The sequence below is a fragment of the Lathamus discolor genome, chromosome Z, assembly GCF_037157495.1.
Source record: "Lathamus discolor isolate bLatDis1 chromosome Z, bLatDis1.hap1, whole genome shotgun sequence".
Lineage (NCBI taxonomy): Eukaryota > Metazoa > Chordata > Aves > Psittaciformes > Psittacidae > Lathamus > Lathamus discolor.
Genome location: NC_088909.1, coordinates 61,971,866 through 61,991,703, shown reverse-complemented (window position 1 = coordinate 61,991,703; position 19,838 = coordinate 61,971,866). Strand labels below are relative to the sequence as shown.

General features: G+C 37.0%; 1 protein-coding gene across 2 annotated transcripts in view; it reads right to left on the bottom strand.

Annotated features, from left to right (window-relative positions):
• The window catches only part of SLC12A2 (solute carrier family 12 member 2), a 64,974-nt gene that overhangs the window by 28,325 nt on the left and 16,811 nt on the right, over positions 1-19,838 (bottom strand). For both annotated transcript variants that reach the window (XM_065661819.1, XM_065661820.1), the window contains exons 2-10: positions 16,891-17,010; positions 14,849-14,924; positions 14,112-14,207; positions 12,130-12,269; positions 10,293-10,403; positions 7,313-7,421; positions 6,739-6,866; positions 6,567-6,651; positions 2,028-2,176 (exon numbers count right to left, since the gene is read on the bottom strand). In XM_065661819.1, coding sequence (XP_065517891.1) covers positions 2,028-2,176; positions 6,567-6,651; positions 6,739-6,866; positions 7,313-7,421; positions 10,293-10,403; positions 12,130-12,269; positions 14,112-14,207; positions 14,849-14,924; positions 16,891-17,010 — 1,014 coding nt within the window. The remainder of the gene's footprint in view (positions 1-2,027; positions 2,177-6,566; positions 6,652-6,738; positions 6,867-7,312; positions 7,422-10,292; positions 10,404-12,129; positions 12,270-14,111; positions 14,208-14,848; positions 14,925-16,890; positions 17,011-19,838) is intronic.

Here is a 19,838-nt window from a genome sequence, read left to right as displayed (position 1 = left end):
AATGTCTGAAGCCTGTGAGGACTTCATTCAGTTGCAATGACTGCAACAGAAACTAAAGATGGTCTTTCTATGACAGTCTAAGCCTGTTTCACCAGCTGTTCTCAATTTACATTTCTTAGCATCATCTAAGCTTTTCAGAGGTAAATCATCCTACAAGTCATCCATTTGCTGCCCAAACTCATTCAAAACACAAGCTATCTAAGCACTAATTTCAAATTAATTCTTTGCCAAAAGAACTGAATGCAGCAGGAAGTGTACTGCAATGATAAAGTCACTGGGCTGTGCATACAAGTAAGCTGACGCTTTCAACCTCAGAACCTACATGCTTACAAACTGTAAGACAAATAAATACAATCATCTTCCCTCAGTTTATGGATTAGTTTATGTTTGTGAAGTATTTGTTGTCAGTTACTTAACCTACAGAAAGAAATTACATTTGTATGATGAACTGAAGAGGTACAAAAGTTTGGAGCATTCTCCCTGTGACCTGCATGTAAAAAAAACAAAACCAAAAACAAAAAAGCATCTTCTTACAGCTCTCATTCAGAGCCACTAAGCTGAGGGCAGTTCAGTCAGAAAATGTACAACAATTTATGTATAGGCAGCTTCTCCTGCAAACAATTTCCTTCTAACATCTCAGAAAACAGAATCTCAGACTTCTGTCAAAGACACACACCAAAAGGGGTGAGGATAAGAAAGAAAACAAACAGCAAGGAAAAGTCCAGCTGGGCACTAGAAAAACAAAATTCCACGCATAAGGTGGCTAAGTGCTGCAGCAGGTTGTCCAGAGATCCTGTGTAGACTCCATAATGAAAGTCTTCAAACCTCCCCTAGAAAAGGGGCCACAAGGAGCAGTGTGTTATCTGTGCAGCACCTGGCCTTGGAAATGACTTCCAATTCAAAACCCACTAGTCTGTCCACAGAGAGAAGCAAGACTAATACGGGAGACAAAAGTATTCTTTAGACCAAATGTTAAGAAACTAGAACATTAATGTCTCACTTATTAGAAGTACAAGCAACATTTATGGTATTTATTACTTAAAGATACGAAGAAAATCAGTTCCACGCTGCTCTCAGCTGTACATTTGACAACATACTGGGGGCTTCCGAGCTTAAAAAAATGAGGGGAGTCATCTGATTGTGCAGAATTATTCCCACAACAATTCTGAAATGTTTCTGAATAGACTTTTTCTAAACCAGAACAAAGCAAAGTGTACTCTAATTTTACTCTAATAGAATGGTCTGCACTGCAACATTATTTCAGCATGTACGAAACAGGTTTTCCACCCAGCTTTGCAGGATAGGAGTATATGTACTACATGTAAGGAGCAGATGTACCACATAATTCTAACCAAAACCCATGAGCCAGACACCTCTCTCATTAGAGGATTTCTTAGTCTCTAGCAACCTTTTTGTGCACATACTGGAAGAATTTATCACGAAGGAAGTTTAAATCAATCAGCAACAATCAGCAACAAGTATGTTCTCATTAGTAGCTTCTTTCAAACCCTGACCTAATCACCTGTGAAGTATAAGCTGCAGACTATGAATTACCCCATGAGTTCTAGAGGATTTTATGAACACTGACAACAGTTTCATCATTAAAGAGGATACTGTGACAGATAAGTAAAACATTCTTAAAAAGTCAGCAAATTTTCTAAGAAACTTAAAATTAAGGAACAAGTTACTGAGAGAGGCTGCCTATTAATACTATGCATGACTACTGAACAATGAGTACATCTATCCATGTCACTGAATGATAGCATTCAGATACCTAGAGAGAAAGTTACAGTCCCAGCACCCAACCTAGGCAGCTTACTCAGAAGAAGAGTAAATATTTCTGTCACCTGTGTATAACACCCAAAAATTCTTTACAGACATCATTGTTCTTCCGCGTACTAGCTAGAGCATACTGCTTAACTATTCCAGATAAATCTTGTATTTTTAGCCTGTTTTTCTGTGGTATGCGATTCAAGAAAAGAACAAACAAAAAAGCCAATAAACAGATTTAGGAGAAAATTTTATACCTGGAAATTGTTCATCAGCCCATACTGACATCCTGGCTGACAGGATGAGAAATCATAGTTTAATTTGCAAGCTGCAGCAGTGCAATTTGTCAGCTCCGTGACAATGGTGTCATTAACATTCCCTGTGGCATCCCGCACAACACAGGAACCTAGAGTGAACACAGTGACAAAATAAAAAAACCACGAATAGGCTGAACGTGAACTTAAGCACGTGTCAAGCTCAATTCCCTTTTTATGTATACATATTCTCACAGAGCAACATTAAAATACAGCATTTACATTTTTAATACATTTCAGTACTAAGCGCATCTTCATTGTGAGAACAAATATAAACAAGCAAACTAATTGCTCTCTTGCCTTGAATAAATCTAAAACTAGTAAGAAAGGAAAGTTTTATCACAGAGGAAAATAATGTCAATAGACTTGCAAAAGTTAACTGCACAATTTTAGCTGAACATATTATTTCTGAATAATGAGTTTCCACATAGCTCTTTAAGTTAGTATTATTCAACATCACTTGATTTTATAGTTTCTGTCAATTCTCCTAGAGGAACGTATTTTAGTAATGTATGTACAACTGTATGTAGACAAGCATGCACAGTGTTGTTGTTACTTCTTTTCCACTGTTACGCTCAGACATTCAAAAAGTTAAGCAGTTTGTCATGAAAGCCTCTTGCATTTCCCAGCACTAAAACAAGCCACCTCCTGTGTGGTATTTTATTTTGGTTTCTTGGGGAAAACAGAAGCTGGACAATCCCATTGCTGCCACATGTTTTGCAATTAATTTTATCACTTGAATTTATGTCTTCAATTTATCTATTATTATTTGTAATTTGACTAGTAGAGAAAATGCTGAAGGCATAGCATTTCACCTCTTACGTACCAAAAAAAAAAAAACTGAAACCCCAAAATGTACCAGAAAGACAGCAAGTCTTCCGCTTCAAGGTTTTTTGTCTTAAAGAACAACACAAACTAGAGCAGACTAAATATTATTAACATTCTATGGTTTAATAATTGAAGTAGTCAGATTGTTTGGAAACCAACAAATGTTTCCAGGAAAATGAATTAAACAAGGAGTGGGGAAGAGAGAAGTTTACAGAGCAGTATCCAATAGAACTGCCTTAATTTGTGTCCTTCAGGAACTTGAATGACGAGGTCCTGGGAACAGGACCACGTGACTACTGAGGACCTAGATTAGTTATCTGCAAAATGAAAAGAAGGACACAGATGTGCTGCAAGCTTAAGTTTCTCCTCTAACAATCCCTGTTATCTATGTATTTTGTCTTTCATTAGGAAAACTAACTTCTAAATACCTACATAGCATGTTTAGATTGCTTCTGAGGTGTTACAACAGTCCACAGTGATAGCTGGTAGGTGGACATTACTTAATCCTTCCACTTCTTATTTTTTCAGTTACTTATTAGGCTAAATTGGTTCAATTTCAGTAAGAGCTTCCTATATTGATCATCTGTCATGCTTTTCTTGTGGGTATGTAGACAGGCTGGGGGTTTTTCTGGTGGTTGTTCTGTTTTAAATGAGAGTAAAAGCTCTGTATGAGAAAGCTTCTTTTTACTACACAAGCATTTGCCCCAGCACTGAAGAATATATAACATATGTGACAATATATTTACTAGGAGAATTATTTGTAGATAACATTTTGTTGGTAGTTTGCAGTGGCAGGCCCATTAAGTTGAGCAACCCATTAAATAGCTAGAACGCACTATCACAGCACTCCTATCCCTCATTCCCTTTTTCAGGGTCCAGAGCCAACTCACTGGCAGGTCTTTCACACACTGAATCAAAGTACAATAGACAGGGACAATCATACTATGAACAAACTTAATGTGAGCCTTGCTATGAGAGAATGCAGAACAGAAGCCAGCTGGGCAGGTTCCACTCTCAGCAGTGGATACCTAGATGTAAGTAGAAGTCCCAGACTTTTATGAATGAGGGTTAAGTAAAACATTTTATTTCTAAATAAGATTCTGGCAACACTTCCCTTAAGAACCTTTATGCCTTCTTCCCTGTAAAAACACGGAAGGCATTTATAAACATGTTCCTGCCAAAATAAAGTTTTGCCATGTTATAAGCCTCAGGTGAACAGACCACCTCTGTAAAGTTACCTCCTAACTCCATACAATCAGCAAGGATTCCAGAGATGCAACACTGAGTTCTTCAGACTGCAGTTGAGTGTTTAACTTCTCAGGTGCTACAAACAGATACAGTTAGCCTCTAACTAATTTTACTTTCCTGTGTACAGACAGGATGTCATAACCCTACTCAGCAGTTATGACTCGGGGGATTTTAATCAGAGCTTCCCTTGGTTTTAAAGCAGTAAATGTTTTTCTTTGAGATACACCTTTCAAGAATTTCAATACAGAAGTTGGTTGTGGAGTCTTCATCCTGCCACCTGCATATCTGCATTAATCCCTTGCTAAAATATGGAACTGCATACTTTTTCCTCACAGCTGTTGTTTGAAATTGGATGTCTAGCTGCAGCAGTAGGACTAGAAGTTTTCCCCTTCTAAGCCTTCTCTACTCAGTTTAACCCTCTTACTTAGTACAGAGCATGTAGATATTGAGCTAAATTCATAACATCATCTTCCCCTTCAGACATGACTACTCACTGACATTTACCAGCCTCTTCTAAGTTTTAATGACATGCCTATAGCTACTTTGGAAATTTACAGTGGGGAATAGTGTGTGGGGAAAGGAACAGAAGTATTTGTATTTGTCTGATCCCTGATCCAACAGCCCAAAAAACCCCTGAATTTCACTCACGTCATAATCTTCTACAATAGCATTGGGCTTTTCTAACTACAAGAATTCTAAGTGTAAGTTATAGAAGGTAACTAAGGCAGAACATGTCTGACGCATCAAACAACTTCATGTTCAGTTGGTTTTGCAAGCTGCTCCTTTTGCAGTACGAAAAATTAGGTTTTTCATGTTTGAAAGATGATCAAAGTATTACATGATCAAATGAATTTTAACGAGCACTTTGCTCTCATGTGGGTTCAAGTTCTAAAGTATTCAAATTTGGTAGCAGAGGTCTATGTGGTCAATCTATTTAGGAAATAAGTGTAGGTCATTATGCCGCACAAAGCACAATCACTACAGAGCAACACTCTGGCAGAGCTACAGTACAATGTTAGCCAACAGAGGCAGACTAGCAAGATTGTTATCTTTGGAAAGGAAGCATCATTAGTAGTAAGATCAATGGTACTCTTATGAGAATTTAATTCAAAAGGCAGCACAGCTAAGATAAGACAAGGTGAAAACTGATTACTGCTGCCAGAAACTATATTATACTAATAACATTTCCAAATCATAGGCAAGAAATATGTGAGATACTATTACAATCTTATAGAATCACTTAGGTTGGAAAAGACTTTTAAGATCATCAAGGCCAAGGGCAAACCCAACAGCAGCAAGTCCACCGCTAAACCAAGTTGTTTAGGTGGTGGACACACCTACACATCTTTTATATACCTCTAAGGACAATGACTCCACGACTTCCCTGGGCAGCCTGTTCCAATGCTTGGCAACCCTTTCAGGGAAGAAATTTTTCATAATATCCAATCTAAACCACCCTGGCACAACTTAAGGCCATTTCCTCTTGTCCTATTGCTTGTTACTTGGGTGAAGAGGCCAACACTCAGCTCACTACAACCTCCTTTCAGGGAGTTGTAGAGAGCATTAAGGTCTCCTCCCAACCTACTTTTTGCCGAGGAATAAGAAGTTCTTAGGATTACCAGAAGAGAATTATTCTAGCAGTGGGAAAAAAACTTGGTTGACCACTGATGCTTTGGAGCAACACTGATATAGGGAGCATCAAAACCCAAGGGAAATTCTACAAAGAATTTCAAACCACTGTGGGGTGGGGAAGACCAGGAAGAAAGGTTTATACAAGACCCAGGTCAGTCTATGATTGCGCTCCTCTTTCACATGAAAATAAAACTTTAGGAAATCGTAACATTCTGAACATGACAACACTTCCAAAAGTGGGCTGGCCAGATAAAGTCACTACTCTCTCAACTCCTTTTACCGGCGAATTACTGCTCCTGCATCCTTACCAAAGAGCTGTTGGATCATCCCACAATTCACTTTGACTACCTGACCATCATCATCTTCAAAACAATATAGGTGTATGTTCAGCAGGTATTTTCTGAAAACTCACTTTTCTAATTCAGGGATTATCCCACTGCTAAATTGTAAATCTTTTAACATAAGTAACTGTAACAAATGAGGAAATGTGCTTTAGTCTGCTTCAAGCAGTCAGTAGTCTTGGTGAAAAAAACAAAAAAACCCCCCAAAAAAAAAACCAAAAACAAAAACAAGAAAACCCACTCATCTTAGGAAATTATAAACCCAGCTAAATATTGAACCTCCAACAATAAAAATCAGAAACCTCTGGCTATTACTTCCCATGCATGAAAGTCAATTACATAATGATTTTACATACTGAATTACATCAACCACATCAAAACACACCCTCAGAAAGAATGTAAAAGGAAAAACTTAAAAACATTCTCTATTTACCTACAGATACTGCAATTCCTACGTAAACCAATGTAGTAATTAAGATGGCCAACAGCGTTCCTTTAGGTATGGCTGACTGAGGATCCTGAAAGAAAAATGTCAGTGGACAGTGATGACAGAGATAAATGCATACTCAGTGTTTGTGAACAGTATTTTCTCATTCACTACTCACCGCAAGATCACCTGAGATATTTGCACCAGCAAGTATGCCAGTTGCAGCAGGGAAGAAAATAGCAAATACAGAAAAGAAAGTTTCCTCATGTCTGAAATCTGGACCAAAATTCTCCATAAATATTTCAGCTGTAGAAAAAGAGATTTAAGTATATTAATATTTGTAGAGAAGCTACAGTATTAGCCCATTCCATCCATTATTAGCTCCATGAAAAAGCTGAAAGTCACAGCTGTACGACCTTCTTAAAACTAAGCGTAGAACATTTAGGTCCTAGCTCATCACTTCAACTCAGTCAACACAATACTTAAAACAGCTTTTAAAAATCAGAAAAAATACAGTACCATCCAGCTTTTTTAGATTTAATATAATCAATGTTAAGTAGACAGGACCAATTTTTGGCCCCGTAGCTTTAAGGAACAAAACTGCAGAAGTTTGGAAGAATCAGGGAAAAAAAGAAAAAAAAAAAGTACCTCTATACTTAAATAGGACTATAAGCTATAAGTTTAATTTAATTATGACAGCATATCTACTCTTTGCAAAGTTACTGTTTACAACACTAACTCTTCCAACATACCTTTATAACCAAAGAAACCTTTAGGCTTCTTGCTATCCAAAGGAATAAATGTTCCAATGACAAAGTCTCCAATAGCAAGTATGAGAATCACCAGTAAGACTATCTGTGCCTGAAACATAATGATTGCAGTCAGACAGAAGAACTTGCTCTTTTTCACAGTTCCAAGCTTCAGAGTTGTATTCCAAAATTTAAATATTTTTTTGATTCCAAATTCAGCTTAGTCTTCTCACAGTTTAATTTCCAACAAATAAATGAGGCCAAGGCGGAGAGAACGTGTACTGGGATTTTTACAAGGAAATACGATCGTTTGTAAGTTTAATGATCAATCCCTGAAGTTACACTTTTTAAGAAAAAAAATACTTAAAAGAACTATTTTCTCTGTCAGCCTTCCAGAAGAAATGGATTTGAGTAGATTGAAGATATTCACAAGAGGTAAATGCATACAAATTCTATTAATATTGCCTTATGAACCGTGATTACAGTACTTAGCCTTATACCTCAGTACCAGATATTTATTTTACTGAGAATTTTATTAAATCAGGAATCAAACAACTTTTGTTTGCTATTTTATGCAATGGACTAGCTATTTTCATGTTCTGAATCCTTAATTTACGAAATTAAACTGCAGATTACCAGAACTGCTTGTTAATTTCTAGTTTTCTTAAAAATTTTTCATTACAACCTAGATTTTTTGCCACTATTCAATAAAACCATTATAAACCCTATACTTTGAACAAGAAGTTATTCAAACCATCCCATACCTCAAAAGCATGAGTAAAGACAGATCTAGGCATTGAAGAGGTTGTTCAGGTTTTACATTTAAATGAGCAACCATTTTAACTATTCTAACCATTCATGTTATCTTTTGTGTATTTGCTTCCTTAAAGCATATATGCCAGTGGCTCAGGGGAAGCTATTTGTAGTTTGACTGTTTTTTCAGACCTAGGATGAGAACTTAATATGCAACAGCACAGTGGCATTGCTGATGATACAAAACAAAATTTTCAGTTCACACAAACTCATAAGGAAACAGGATAGTACAGTGATAAACAGAGCATGACAGCCAAGAGCAGAAATAGAAGACCACCAGAAGAAACCAGTTAATGCATCATATATAGAGATCTCCTTTGAGAGGTATAAAGGATGCAGCTGCGTGCTTAGTCTTCAGTAAGCCCAGAGAATTCATCATGAAGTTACCACAAAGTAATTTCCACAAGTGGATTCACCCAGTAACAAACCTGATCTTCTCCCTGAAGCTAAGAGCATTTCCTGAATATCTTCTTTACATTCAAAAGTCTCAGAGAAAGAATGGGCTTCTAAGACTTCAACACAAGGAGCTAAGTGGCAGGAGATGACAAACTCTGAAAAGCCACTTTTTAAGCAGGCTTCCCTGGAATCCCTGTCTCTCTAGAGATCTTTCAGATCTACTTTGAAGGCATCATTATAGATTCACCTTGTCTCATTTTTGCAAGGTATACTTTAAGTCATGGGGAAGGCATAGTAGAATATCATAGACACTTTAATCAAAAACGAAGCAGTACTGCTTTGCTATGCTAAGCTGCATGTTAACACACATGAAGTGCTTGTTTGACAGGTTCAGTTGCTTAGCATCCCTCCTACCTGCCTTCCTCCATGACGCAGAAATCAAGCCAACAAACCCTGGTTTTTGCATTGAGCACATGATTTTTGAAAGCTACCTATTTCCTAATAAGGATAACACTGCAACAGTGTACAGGATACATTAAACAGGGTATTCTATGCAAGCTACTGCTATAGAATTGCTCACGCTACAGACCCAAAGCAAGACATTTCTTGCGACTTCAAGTGATAGTAGCTAGAGAGTTAATAACAACTAAGTAATGCAAAAAAAAAACCCTGAATGGTTAAGATCAAGGAGGGCAGTCTTGTTTGAAGCCAGGTGCATACAAATACCATTACAAACTAAGGTTATAGACAGTGAAGGACTATCTGAAAAATTTTTTACATAAGTGTGCTGTTTGATTTACAAGTACATGCCAAACTCAGCTTCTGTAGGTTCTTTTCTCCTTGTGGTAGATTTAATCTTTATTTCCTTCTTTTTTTTTTTTTTTTTTTTAAGTTATAACACTAAAATGAGAAAGCTCCTTCAGCTGGCTGTCCCTGCAAAGAACAGGAACTATTGTGAACCAAATATCAAATGGGAAGGGAAACCAAGTGAGGCTCTTCTCAATTGTTTTTGAGCACACTATAGGCAAATGCTCCATAAAAGCCCACTAAGTGCAAGAAAAAAATAGCAAGCTACACTGCCTAGTGATTGATACAGAGCAGAAAACTAATAAGGCAACCCCTATGTTAGGATATCCTAGGATCTGTATGTGTTTGTCTTCATAATCTGAGTTGACCTAAGACTGTGCAACCACAGGATGAGGAAAGTGGGTTCCCCCTCCTACACACTCATCACCACCAGTGTTCACAACTGTCCTCAGTACTGGGCCTAGGAACTGCAGCACCACTGTCTCTCTGTTTCCAAGTGAAAACAAACCAACAGAAAGTGAATGGAAAAATAAAAATACTGGGTTTGAGTTAACAGAAGCTACATAACTTCAGATGGGCTTCAGCTCCAGCCCCGTATTTTCAATTTGTAGAGCTCACTTGAAGTACCCAGCGAGGGAAAATTCCCAGACTACTGCTCTTACCCTTTTGTGGGCAACAATGGGCTAACAAGAAAAACAATACCATTAACCTACTTGACAGTGTCAGTATGAATAGGCTATGCGGTTTTTAAGTTCTCACAGGTGCTCAAACTTCCAATGGAGTAAGGCAGTCTAAGGTCCAAATTCTGTCCAGACCAAAGAACTATTATGTAAAAGCCGCATGATGACTTTTAACATATCACACATGCAATACTGAGTGCACTAAATATACTAAAAATAAATGAAGCAGCTGACATAGAAAATGGAATTAAAATTATGAAGCAGAGAAGAAAAGTTAAGTTCCTTACTTTTGATTCCCATTCCATACCAGCCACGGATATACCCAGCAATATAACCACTGTTATAGCTCCTATGATTCTGATATCATTCATTTCATCAATCATCAGTGCTCCATTTTCCTAACAACAAAACACACAAAGACAAAAAAAGGAGTCATACACTTACATCAAGTACTTAACTTCCCTTCTGCAGAATAGCATTTTATTGACTGCAATTTATTAATAGATTTAAACTCTATACCTCAAATATACTCACCTTAAACTCCCTGTACAGACACAAATAATTTGGGGTTTGCCTTGTTTTAAATCACTGACTCTTCAAAGTGGAAATGATCATGCCTATACATAGCCCATCCCCAGGCAGCATGGCCTGTCTTCAGCTGCCAGAGAATCAGATTTATCAGCTAGGCAACTGCACACATATTTCACTTGTTCACTATTACTCTCAATTCTTTTAATGTATTCCAAACTGCTTGCCATCTACAAAAAGTATAGTTCTTCTCAGTATTACATTTAATCAAAACATTCAACAAAAAATAATACTTGGTTGTGTTTAAGTTAAGATATAGTTTTTAATATGTAGAACTCCTTTGGAAATGGGTGTAATATAAATGACTATCACTTAAAAGAAACAGTTCAGTAACAAGAATCTCAGAATTGGTGATATGGTTTAATGGTGGTCTTGTCAGTCCTGGGGTAATGGCTGGACTTGATGATCTTAAAGGTCTTTTCCAACCTAGCTGATTCTATGATTCCATGATCCTGCATCACATGTCTGTACTGACAACCTTTTCCTCAACGCCCAGGTTGGACTTTACCATAAATTGCACATTTTATTTTTTCCAAGGAGATAGTGGGGGAAGTTTCCATTTGACACTTTTGATAATTTGTTGGTTTGGTTTTGGCTGTTTCTGGTTTTTTTTTTTTTTTTTAAAACCAAAAAGCTACTGAATTACAGTAGTATTTTACTGATCTATTGAGGTACAAGTACTGTACTGATCTATCAGGTTTGTACTTCATTCCACGTCTTTGAACTGGTCAGGACAATTGTGATGTATCAGTAATGGCTGGGAAATGAAGTGATTGAGAGCAGCCCTGCTGAGGAGCACTTCTGGATGGAAAATGTATGGTGGATGGAAAGCTGGACCATGAGCCGGTAACATGTGCTCGCAGCCCAGAAAGCCAGCCATACATTGGGATGCATTAAAAGGAGTGTGGCCAGGAGAGAAGTGACTCCGCCCCTATGTGACACTCTTGCGTGACCCCACCTCCAGTACTGCATTCAGCTCTGGGGCCCCCAGTAAGAGAAAGATACGGACCTGCTGGAATGTGACAAGAGGAGGAACACAGAAATTATCAGAGGGCTGGAAGACCTCTCAATGAGGAAAGGCTTAGAAAACTGGGGTTGTTCAGCCTGGAGAAAAGGAAGCTCCAGGGAAGCCTTACTGCAGCCTTTCAATACTTCAAGGGAGCTTACATGACAGATGGGGACAGACTTTTTAATACGGCTTGTAGCAAAAGGACAGGGGGTAAGCTCTAAACTGAAAAAAAGGATTATTAGACTACATATAAGGTTTTTTTTATTATTATTATTATTATAAGGCTGGTGAGGCACTTAACAGGTTGCCCAGGGAGATGGCAGATGCCCCATCCCTGGAAACATTCAGGGTCAGGTTGACCAGAACTCTGAACAACCTGGTCCAGTGGAAGGTGTCACTGCCCACGGCAGAGGAGCTGTACTGTATGGCCTTTCCAACCCAAACCATTCTCTGATTTTGTGAGTAGATGACAGCTAAAACTTGCATGAAGGGCAGTGTAATCAATATAACCACCATCATCCACATACCTTGAGTAGCTCCACAACTGTCTCTGCGAAGCCAACAACATACATTGCTACTGCAACAGCATTGGCAAATGCAAAAATCAGACCTATAGCACCACCAAACTCTGGCCCCAAACTTCTTGAAATTAAGTAATATGCTCCACCTGAAAAAGAAAAATTAGAGAGAGACAAAAATACCCTCTATGTGATAAAGTGTGAGAACAAAACAGTCATTAGCAATTTAAAGTTAATAGAAACAAGATGCTATTTATGCTTGCATCTTCACTGATGTATTAGAAAATAACCCAAACTCAGTACTTCCGGGACAGGCATGCTGAAGTTTCAGGAACATTTCAAGTTTTCAAGACACCAGTTGGAAATAATCCCCTGACTCATGCACCACATCATATTATTTAGCTATGCAACCAGTTCTGTGGTTAAAAAACAAACTGTAAAACACAAATAGCAGTATTACTGGGCTTTTTATTTGAAAACACTCAAAGCATTTCTGCATAGTTCTACTATTATACATTTTCATTAGCTATAGCTCAAGAAACTGGCAAAGTAGACTGTAATAAACTCACTCAACCTCCAAACCTCCATGACTGGCTTTTTTAAAGCTCTGTTAAGGGAGTTTTCTGCCCCTCAATAGGGCTCTCAAATCACATTGCCACTGAATTTTCTGAAGTTATTCTTTGTACTTTTGAGCTTGTCAAAAACAACATCTCAAACCCAACGTATGACAAATGGACATCTTGAGTATCCGCAGCATTAGAGTGAAAATTAAAAAAAAAAAAAGTAGCAAATGCACATTCCTCTAATTTAAGGCTAATCTTTCTAGAAGCCACAAAATCCTCCAGCTCCAGTCTGAAGTAATTGAGTGCACATTAAAGATTTGCAACAGGAAATCCTTAATTTCACTGTGCTACAGTTGTTGTGCAAAACATATGTAGGTATCCAGGTTTGACGTACTTTGCTAATGAGAATACTAACATAAGAGCAGTATTACTGTACTATAAGATTTTCACAGGAAAAGCTGTGATTTTGCTTTACAGTTTTCTCCATTCAGCACTCCAAATTTTCTAATGAATTATTATTTTGCAAGACTGACTCTAAAAGCAAAATGGATCTCAGATGAACAAGAAAATCTGGTATGTACAATGCAATTTGAAAAAAAAAAAGAAAAGAAAAGAAGGACATTTAGATACTAAGTTTAACATAATACTAAGATTCCTGCTGGGTCTGTTTATGATAGTGAGGTTCTTCTGTTCATTCCTAATCAACAATTTTACAGACTTCTTCTTTAATTCCACCATATTTTCTAGTAGTAGCAGTTCTGTAATGCCATGAAGCAGTCTGAGCACATCAAAGGCACCAAACGCTTACAAAGTAATTTTGTAAGAATTGTTGTCAACCACACATAAACCATGAAAGAGAATGACCATCACCCTCAGGAAAGCTAGGGATCAAGAGTCTGAAGAAGTTCTATTGTGTATAAAAAAAAAATAATCCCAACAGCACAGGAACATGGCCATGTATGCTCTCATATAGTTGTAGCTTATCCTTCTATAGGATGTATTTTTTCATTAGTAAATTTTATTTCAGGGCATGAACATATATAAGCACACATGCATACCCTTAAACCACCAGTGCAGATGTAGGAGAATATCAAGAAGCTATTAATTCCTGGATATGTGCATTTCAAAATGTTTGCATTCCAAAAAATTCATAATAGGCAGTCTTTCTTCTGCAGTGGAAAAGCAAGCCAATATAAAAAATCTAATTAGTAAGCCATTACTGGCTTTTCATTAATTACATGTCCGCTTAATCAAATGCGGAACACAGGGAAAACTCAGCTCCTCAGAAAACTAACTCTTCCTTATATTTCATCCACACAGTTTTATCTCTAATGCTAAAAAATAAATGGTAAATTAATTAGGTTTCATATTCAAGGTATATGATTCAGAGTGACGGAAGTTTTATAGGCTCTATGAAAGTAGGTTTACCTCCTCTTACAAAACCATTTGTGGCTATTGCTGAAGTAGACAGTCCTGTAATAGTCGTCACCACAGTGGCCATTCCGATAACAACAACAGACAGACCTTTTGGAAAAAACAGTGTAAGTCCAGCAGTATTAAGGTGTACAAATCTTCAACTAAACTTGGTTTAAAGAATTAGTCTTGCAAATACAACACAAATTTACTGTGTGTGGTCCCCCACATTCAAGCAAAAGGCTTCTTCACAAAAGGCTCCCCCTTTTGTACAGAGAAATTTCCAGGATACAATCAAAATTGGGTAAATGTTATCTTTAATCAGCAGAGTAAAAGCTGTACCCTAGAGCTTCAAGAAAACACATGCCTTTTGCAGATGGGGTATTTTCTGCAGTCCAAAACTAAGTTAAGCCTTCAAAGAAGATTGTTTATGTACCACATTTGTCTATAGACAGATTTTGATAACCAGAAATTTAAATTTTATCATTAAAATTCACTGAAGATCTACAGATGTCAATTTTAAATTACGTAACTTACAACTAGATTAAAAAGTCCAAGTAACTTCACACTGCTAAGTTTGAATAAGGGTAAATTATCTTTAAAACTGGCAATATTAAGGACATTTTCTACCTCTCTATAAAGTGTAAGCTCAGGATCAACACTTCTTTTGGATCACTTTAAGAGTGACTTGGATCACTTCTTTAGTCACTTTAAGAGTGACCAAAATAAAATTATAGCATTAGTGCACATACCTATGCCAGCTTGTCCTACAATCCACGAAAGTCTAATGAAGAGCATCACCCCCCAGATATTCAACATACATCGTACCTAAGATAAAACAGAAATTTTACACAGGTTAGGTCTTGCAGTCGTTTCCACTAGCTCTTAATTTCAGTTTTTAATGTTGTTGAAATTATTTTGCAGTCTTTATTCACCACTTTTCACATTTTTACAAGAATAGTTGTTTTGAGTTTGGTTTTTTGGTCTTTTTTTTAATTAGACGTGGTTTGGTTAAAAAAAAAAGGAACCTAAAGATGAATAAAGATATATTATCTTGAACACAAATAATTTACAATACTTCAGTATTTGACAACTGTAGTATGTCTTAACCAAATAAAAATTTAGACCCCCCCAAGCTTCAGGATCCAAAATTTATACTGCAGAATATATGACTCAAAATAAGACTGCATAATCTAGAGAATATGAAGTCCACAACCCCACTTCAGATCTGTCAAAGATACCCCCCCAAAACTGCACTAAACCAATACCCTATTAAATAATTCATTCTTTTTTTATAAAACAAGCACCTACCACACCTTCCTGTTCTACAACTTTTTTTTTTTATCTTACAAAACAGCTGCACACCAACAGAATGGTGATGGTAGTGTGTATCTTTGCATTTTAAACTCTTAGTCCTCATTACAATACTTTACACTGTACAGAATTCAGACAGAAGACTACCAACACAACTCAGGACTCTCTAACCTGAAGAATACGGTATCAATCCTACAAAAAGTTTAGATGGCCATTAGGACTGGAAGTGAGACAAGGACCTCTCCAAAGCACAAAAGTAAAAAGTTCTCAGAGATTTAAGAAGTCTTTCACAAAATGTACATCACCTGAGGTGAAAATATTCACCCAGCCAGCTTACACCTACTAGGAAATACTAACTGCAACTTTCAAACCACCGAAAAAGACTATCATTCTCCTTGAAATTTTTAAATATACTTTGGAATTAAATGGCCAGCAACATTTATCCCATAACTCTTTTTAATAGTTTTGAGTTGTTGCTTACAAAAATAATCCAATAGAGGATTTGGGCTTGGAGACATTCAAAGTCAGCTTCAAATCTGCTTCAAAATGACCAACTCTAACCTTGGCTGGGGTACCTCAGTAGAAGCCTGCAATACTCATTTCACAGCTACTACAGGCACTCCCCTTCTCCCATATGAATGAATATGGCTACTTCAAGACTTGTAAGGAAGTTGCTATTAAACAGTGGAAGACTGATGAACTAAAGCTAGATATTTTGAATGCTCAAGTTTAGCATATTTTAACCAACTGTTGCACTTACAACCATCACTATAAATTCTTCCAGCTTTGGACAGTACATATTAATCATGGTTTCTCCTTGCCAAAATATTAAAAATAAGTTAATATGCACTTGTAATAAAATCCCCCATGTCACCTTTAATTTTTCACTACTCCAGATTGGGGCAGACTCAGTTTTTTCCACCATGACTATACTGTTCAGTATTAAGACTTCCACACCTTAGAAGAAGATCACTTTTTGTACCAGGTTCAACAAAATTTAAATACTTAATCTGGGTCAAGTTTTGCCAGATACCGCTAGGTACTCTGCTCAACACATTATTTTTTGTTTCTGTTAAGTAAAACAAATAGAAATCAAGTTTTCTAACACTTCAGTCCAAACTCTTACAGATCCAAGGTGAACACATTAAGTTTATTCTCTCCATTTGCCTTTGTCACTTAAGATTTGTATTTTCTACTACATATGAATAGCTACATGATCTCTTTCCTTCTTGGAAATTATGCAACTTCAAAATCACAACACCAGTGCTAAGAAGCCATGATAACTTGAAAACTTGAGTCCTGAAGTATCCATTTCCTTAAAATTCAGCATGAGAAACCCTACCCAAAATTATGGCATTTTTCACATCTCTCATACACATAATGTTTTCTTTATACAGCACTATCACAATCCCTCTCAAAAAAAGAGGGCTAATAGAAAGATTAAATCTGTAAGAAACTGAAGTACAATAACCGAACTTACCAATACGCCTTTTATCCAGCCAAACTTGACCACTCCTTTGCTATCAGGTGTGTAAGAGGCAGCAGCTTCCCCAGCTGGTGTGCCTTCATCACCATTTGCATAGCCATCTTCAAAGGGCTCCTTGAAAAAAAAAAAAAAAACCACAAAAGGAATATTAGAAAAAAAATATCTTTTATGTGATTAACAGAGTAAAGGGGGCATTTAATACATTGTAAAAAAATTCATTTACTTGTCCAAACAGAGAAGTTAAAGAATGACACAGCAGAAATTTTAAGCTTTTCTTTTCCATGCCCTACATGAGACATCTCAGAGATTTTGAGGTACAGAAAAAAAGAAGTTACACAGAAGATTTAGGTATTCTGCTTCACTCAGGGCAATCTGCTATCAGTCAGAATAATAAATATTTTTAAGAATCAGTTCTACAGCACTAAGAAACAAACACAAGGGCTTTCAAGAAAAAATACCCTACAAAATTTCAAATTAAGTGACTTGTACAGCACTTTATTTCTTCATTTAAAAGCATGTACTGTTCTACCACGAGTTACTGGACTCGGCTACAGCATTTGCTGTAGCTCAGACTTTGCTGTCATTTGATCAATTTTTCCGGAAATAAATTATTCACTTCCTGGCAAACTATTCTACTATTCATTGTAAGGTGATGCTGCTAGAAAGGAGGGTGACATTTCACGAGAAGGAGGGAAGATAAGTCTCTTCCTAAACGCTCTTCCTTCTTTAAAATGAAGGATGACAGATGCAGTAATCATCAGTTTCATGGATGAAGACCAACTTGAAGATTTCCTTTACAATTAAACTCTCAGCCTTACAAAGCAGAAATCTTAACTGTTTGATATATATTAAAATAAATGTGTGTGTGTAAACAATACAATCTGCATGTAATAGAAGTGTGTGCATATACATAATGTCACATGCTTACTCTCAAAGCAGCAGGGTTTTTTTGCCAAGCCAGGTGAACATCTGAACATACAAACTCAATTTCCTACACTTGCTATAACAAATCTGCAGGCAATACTCTAAGCAAAGTTTGTTAGTTATCCAAGGCAACAAGTATAAAGAGTGAACATACTAGAAAGGCGCTGAATACCATTGGAACAATACTATTCAACAAACCAGCTCACCAGTATTTGTGAAGCAGCCTGCATCCCAGAGGTCTTAGAAAACACTTAAATAATTAGAGGTTCAATCCCAATGAGGTCAACAGCAAAACTCCCATTCACTAAATAAGACACAAAATAGTCTGGGCCCAATTTATGCTTTCAGGAAGTATGCTTCATGCTGAATGGACACAGTAAGAAAGTTTAATGTGAGATACTTTATTAAATTGCTCCTCTTCCTGATACATTACCACCAAATACACCTTCAGCATAAAATCCAGAGAAAGTATTTATAAACAGTCATTCTGAAGGGTGTCATCCATATCCCCTCACAATCAGCAGTAAACATACAAAGCAGACTGAAAAAAAAAAATCTGATTATCTCAACCTTATCCAAAGGTCATTAGCACAGATTCACATCAGTGCTTCTCAATGACTGATTACGAAATTCACTTAAAAACAGGTGCACCTGCAACATATCTGGAGATCCTGTATGGCATAAGCTTTATACCAGTAGGCAGAATCATGATCAGTTTCCAGATTATTACCTTTCTGAGAGAGGTTTCTTAAATAATGTGTTTCTTGTCTCCCAAAGGGAGTAGATACACACGTTGTATACATCTGTATATTTTTATATGCTCATGTGTGTAAATATATACACACGTATATCACACATTACATACGTTAAACAGAGGACAAAAAGAAACGTAACACAGAATTACCCAGTTTGCTGAACCACAGCTCTTTGGGATAGAGGAGAACTAATAGTTGTAACCTCGAGAGATTTGCACAGCCTTTGATCAATGAATATACTGATTTGCTGATTACTTGTGTTCAGACACACAAATCAAGAAAGAAGTGGTGTGTGATCCATCTAGAGTGGCAAGAACATCACAACAAAGTGAGGACCAAAATACAGAATTACCTACCTGCTACATGTAAGATTTTATACAGAATGAACCCTAGCAGCTCTATTTCAAGAAGAGTAATACTATTTAACTAGTTTTAATTTAATAGATACAGCCACAAGCCGCTCACTTGCTGAGCCTATGTTAACCTGCCTAAACAAGAACTGAGGAAATGCAAAGACCTCTAATCAGGCTCCTCACTTAATTCAGACACACCTTAAAGTAACAACAAAAGAGTAAGACTACATACTGCACTACTCTGATGCCCTTGAGTACTCATCCTTCAGATGACTTTCCTAGAAATGCAAGAATAAACCTTTGAACTCTCCCTAGGTATTAAAATCTCCCCTATCAAGGTTCTGCTGTTTTCAGCAGCACTGATGATAAGCTTCTCCTCACTTCTCCCCACCCACTATCAGTAGTTGGGAAGAAAAAAGATACATTAAAACAAAAAACAGGTTAACAAAGATGTTCACAACCATGACAACAGAACCTCCAACCAAGGGTGCAACAGTGTAATTGTGTGTTATTATTCGTTCATATAAAATCTATCTTTACTTCTCACAGAAAAGCATCACATTATACTTGGAACAAATTCAATTTTAAAGCATTACATAAAGGGAGTTACATTTATATTATCTAAGTAGATTTTATGCTTTGGTCAAGAAACCTGCCAACAAAAAGGCATGCCATGTCTTTAATAAGGAAGAATAAAATTGTTCTTTGAAAAGATGGGTCAGGGAAGATCAAGCAAAGGCTAGAAGAAACCTGCACCATTAGGTTTTGTGAGAAGGTGGAGACTATCCTATTGTCTAGTGTTAAGAGACAATCACATTCTTCAACACATCACCATGGCTGGCCAGGTGCTGGTAGAATCTGCACACATTGGCCTCCAGAGGTCACTTCCAACCTCAACCATCATGTGACA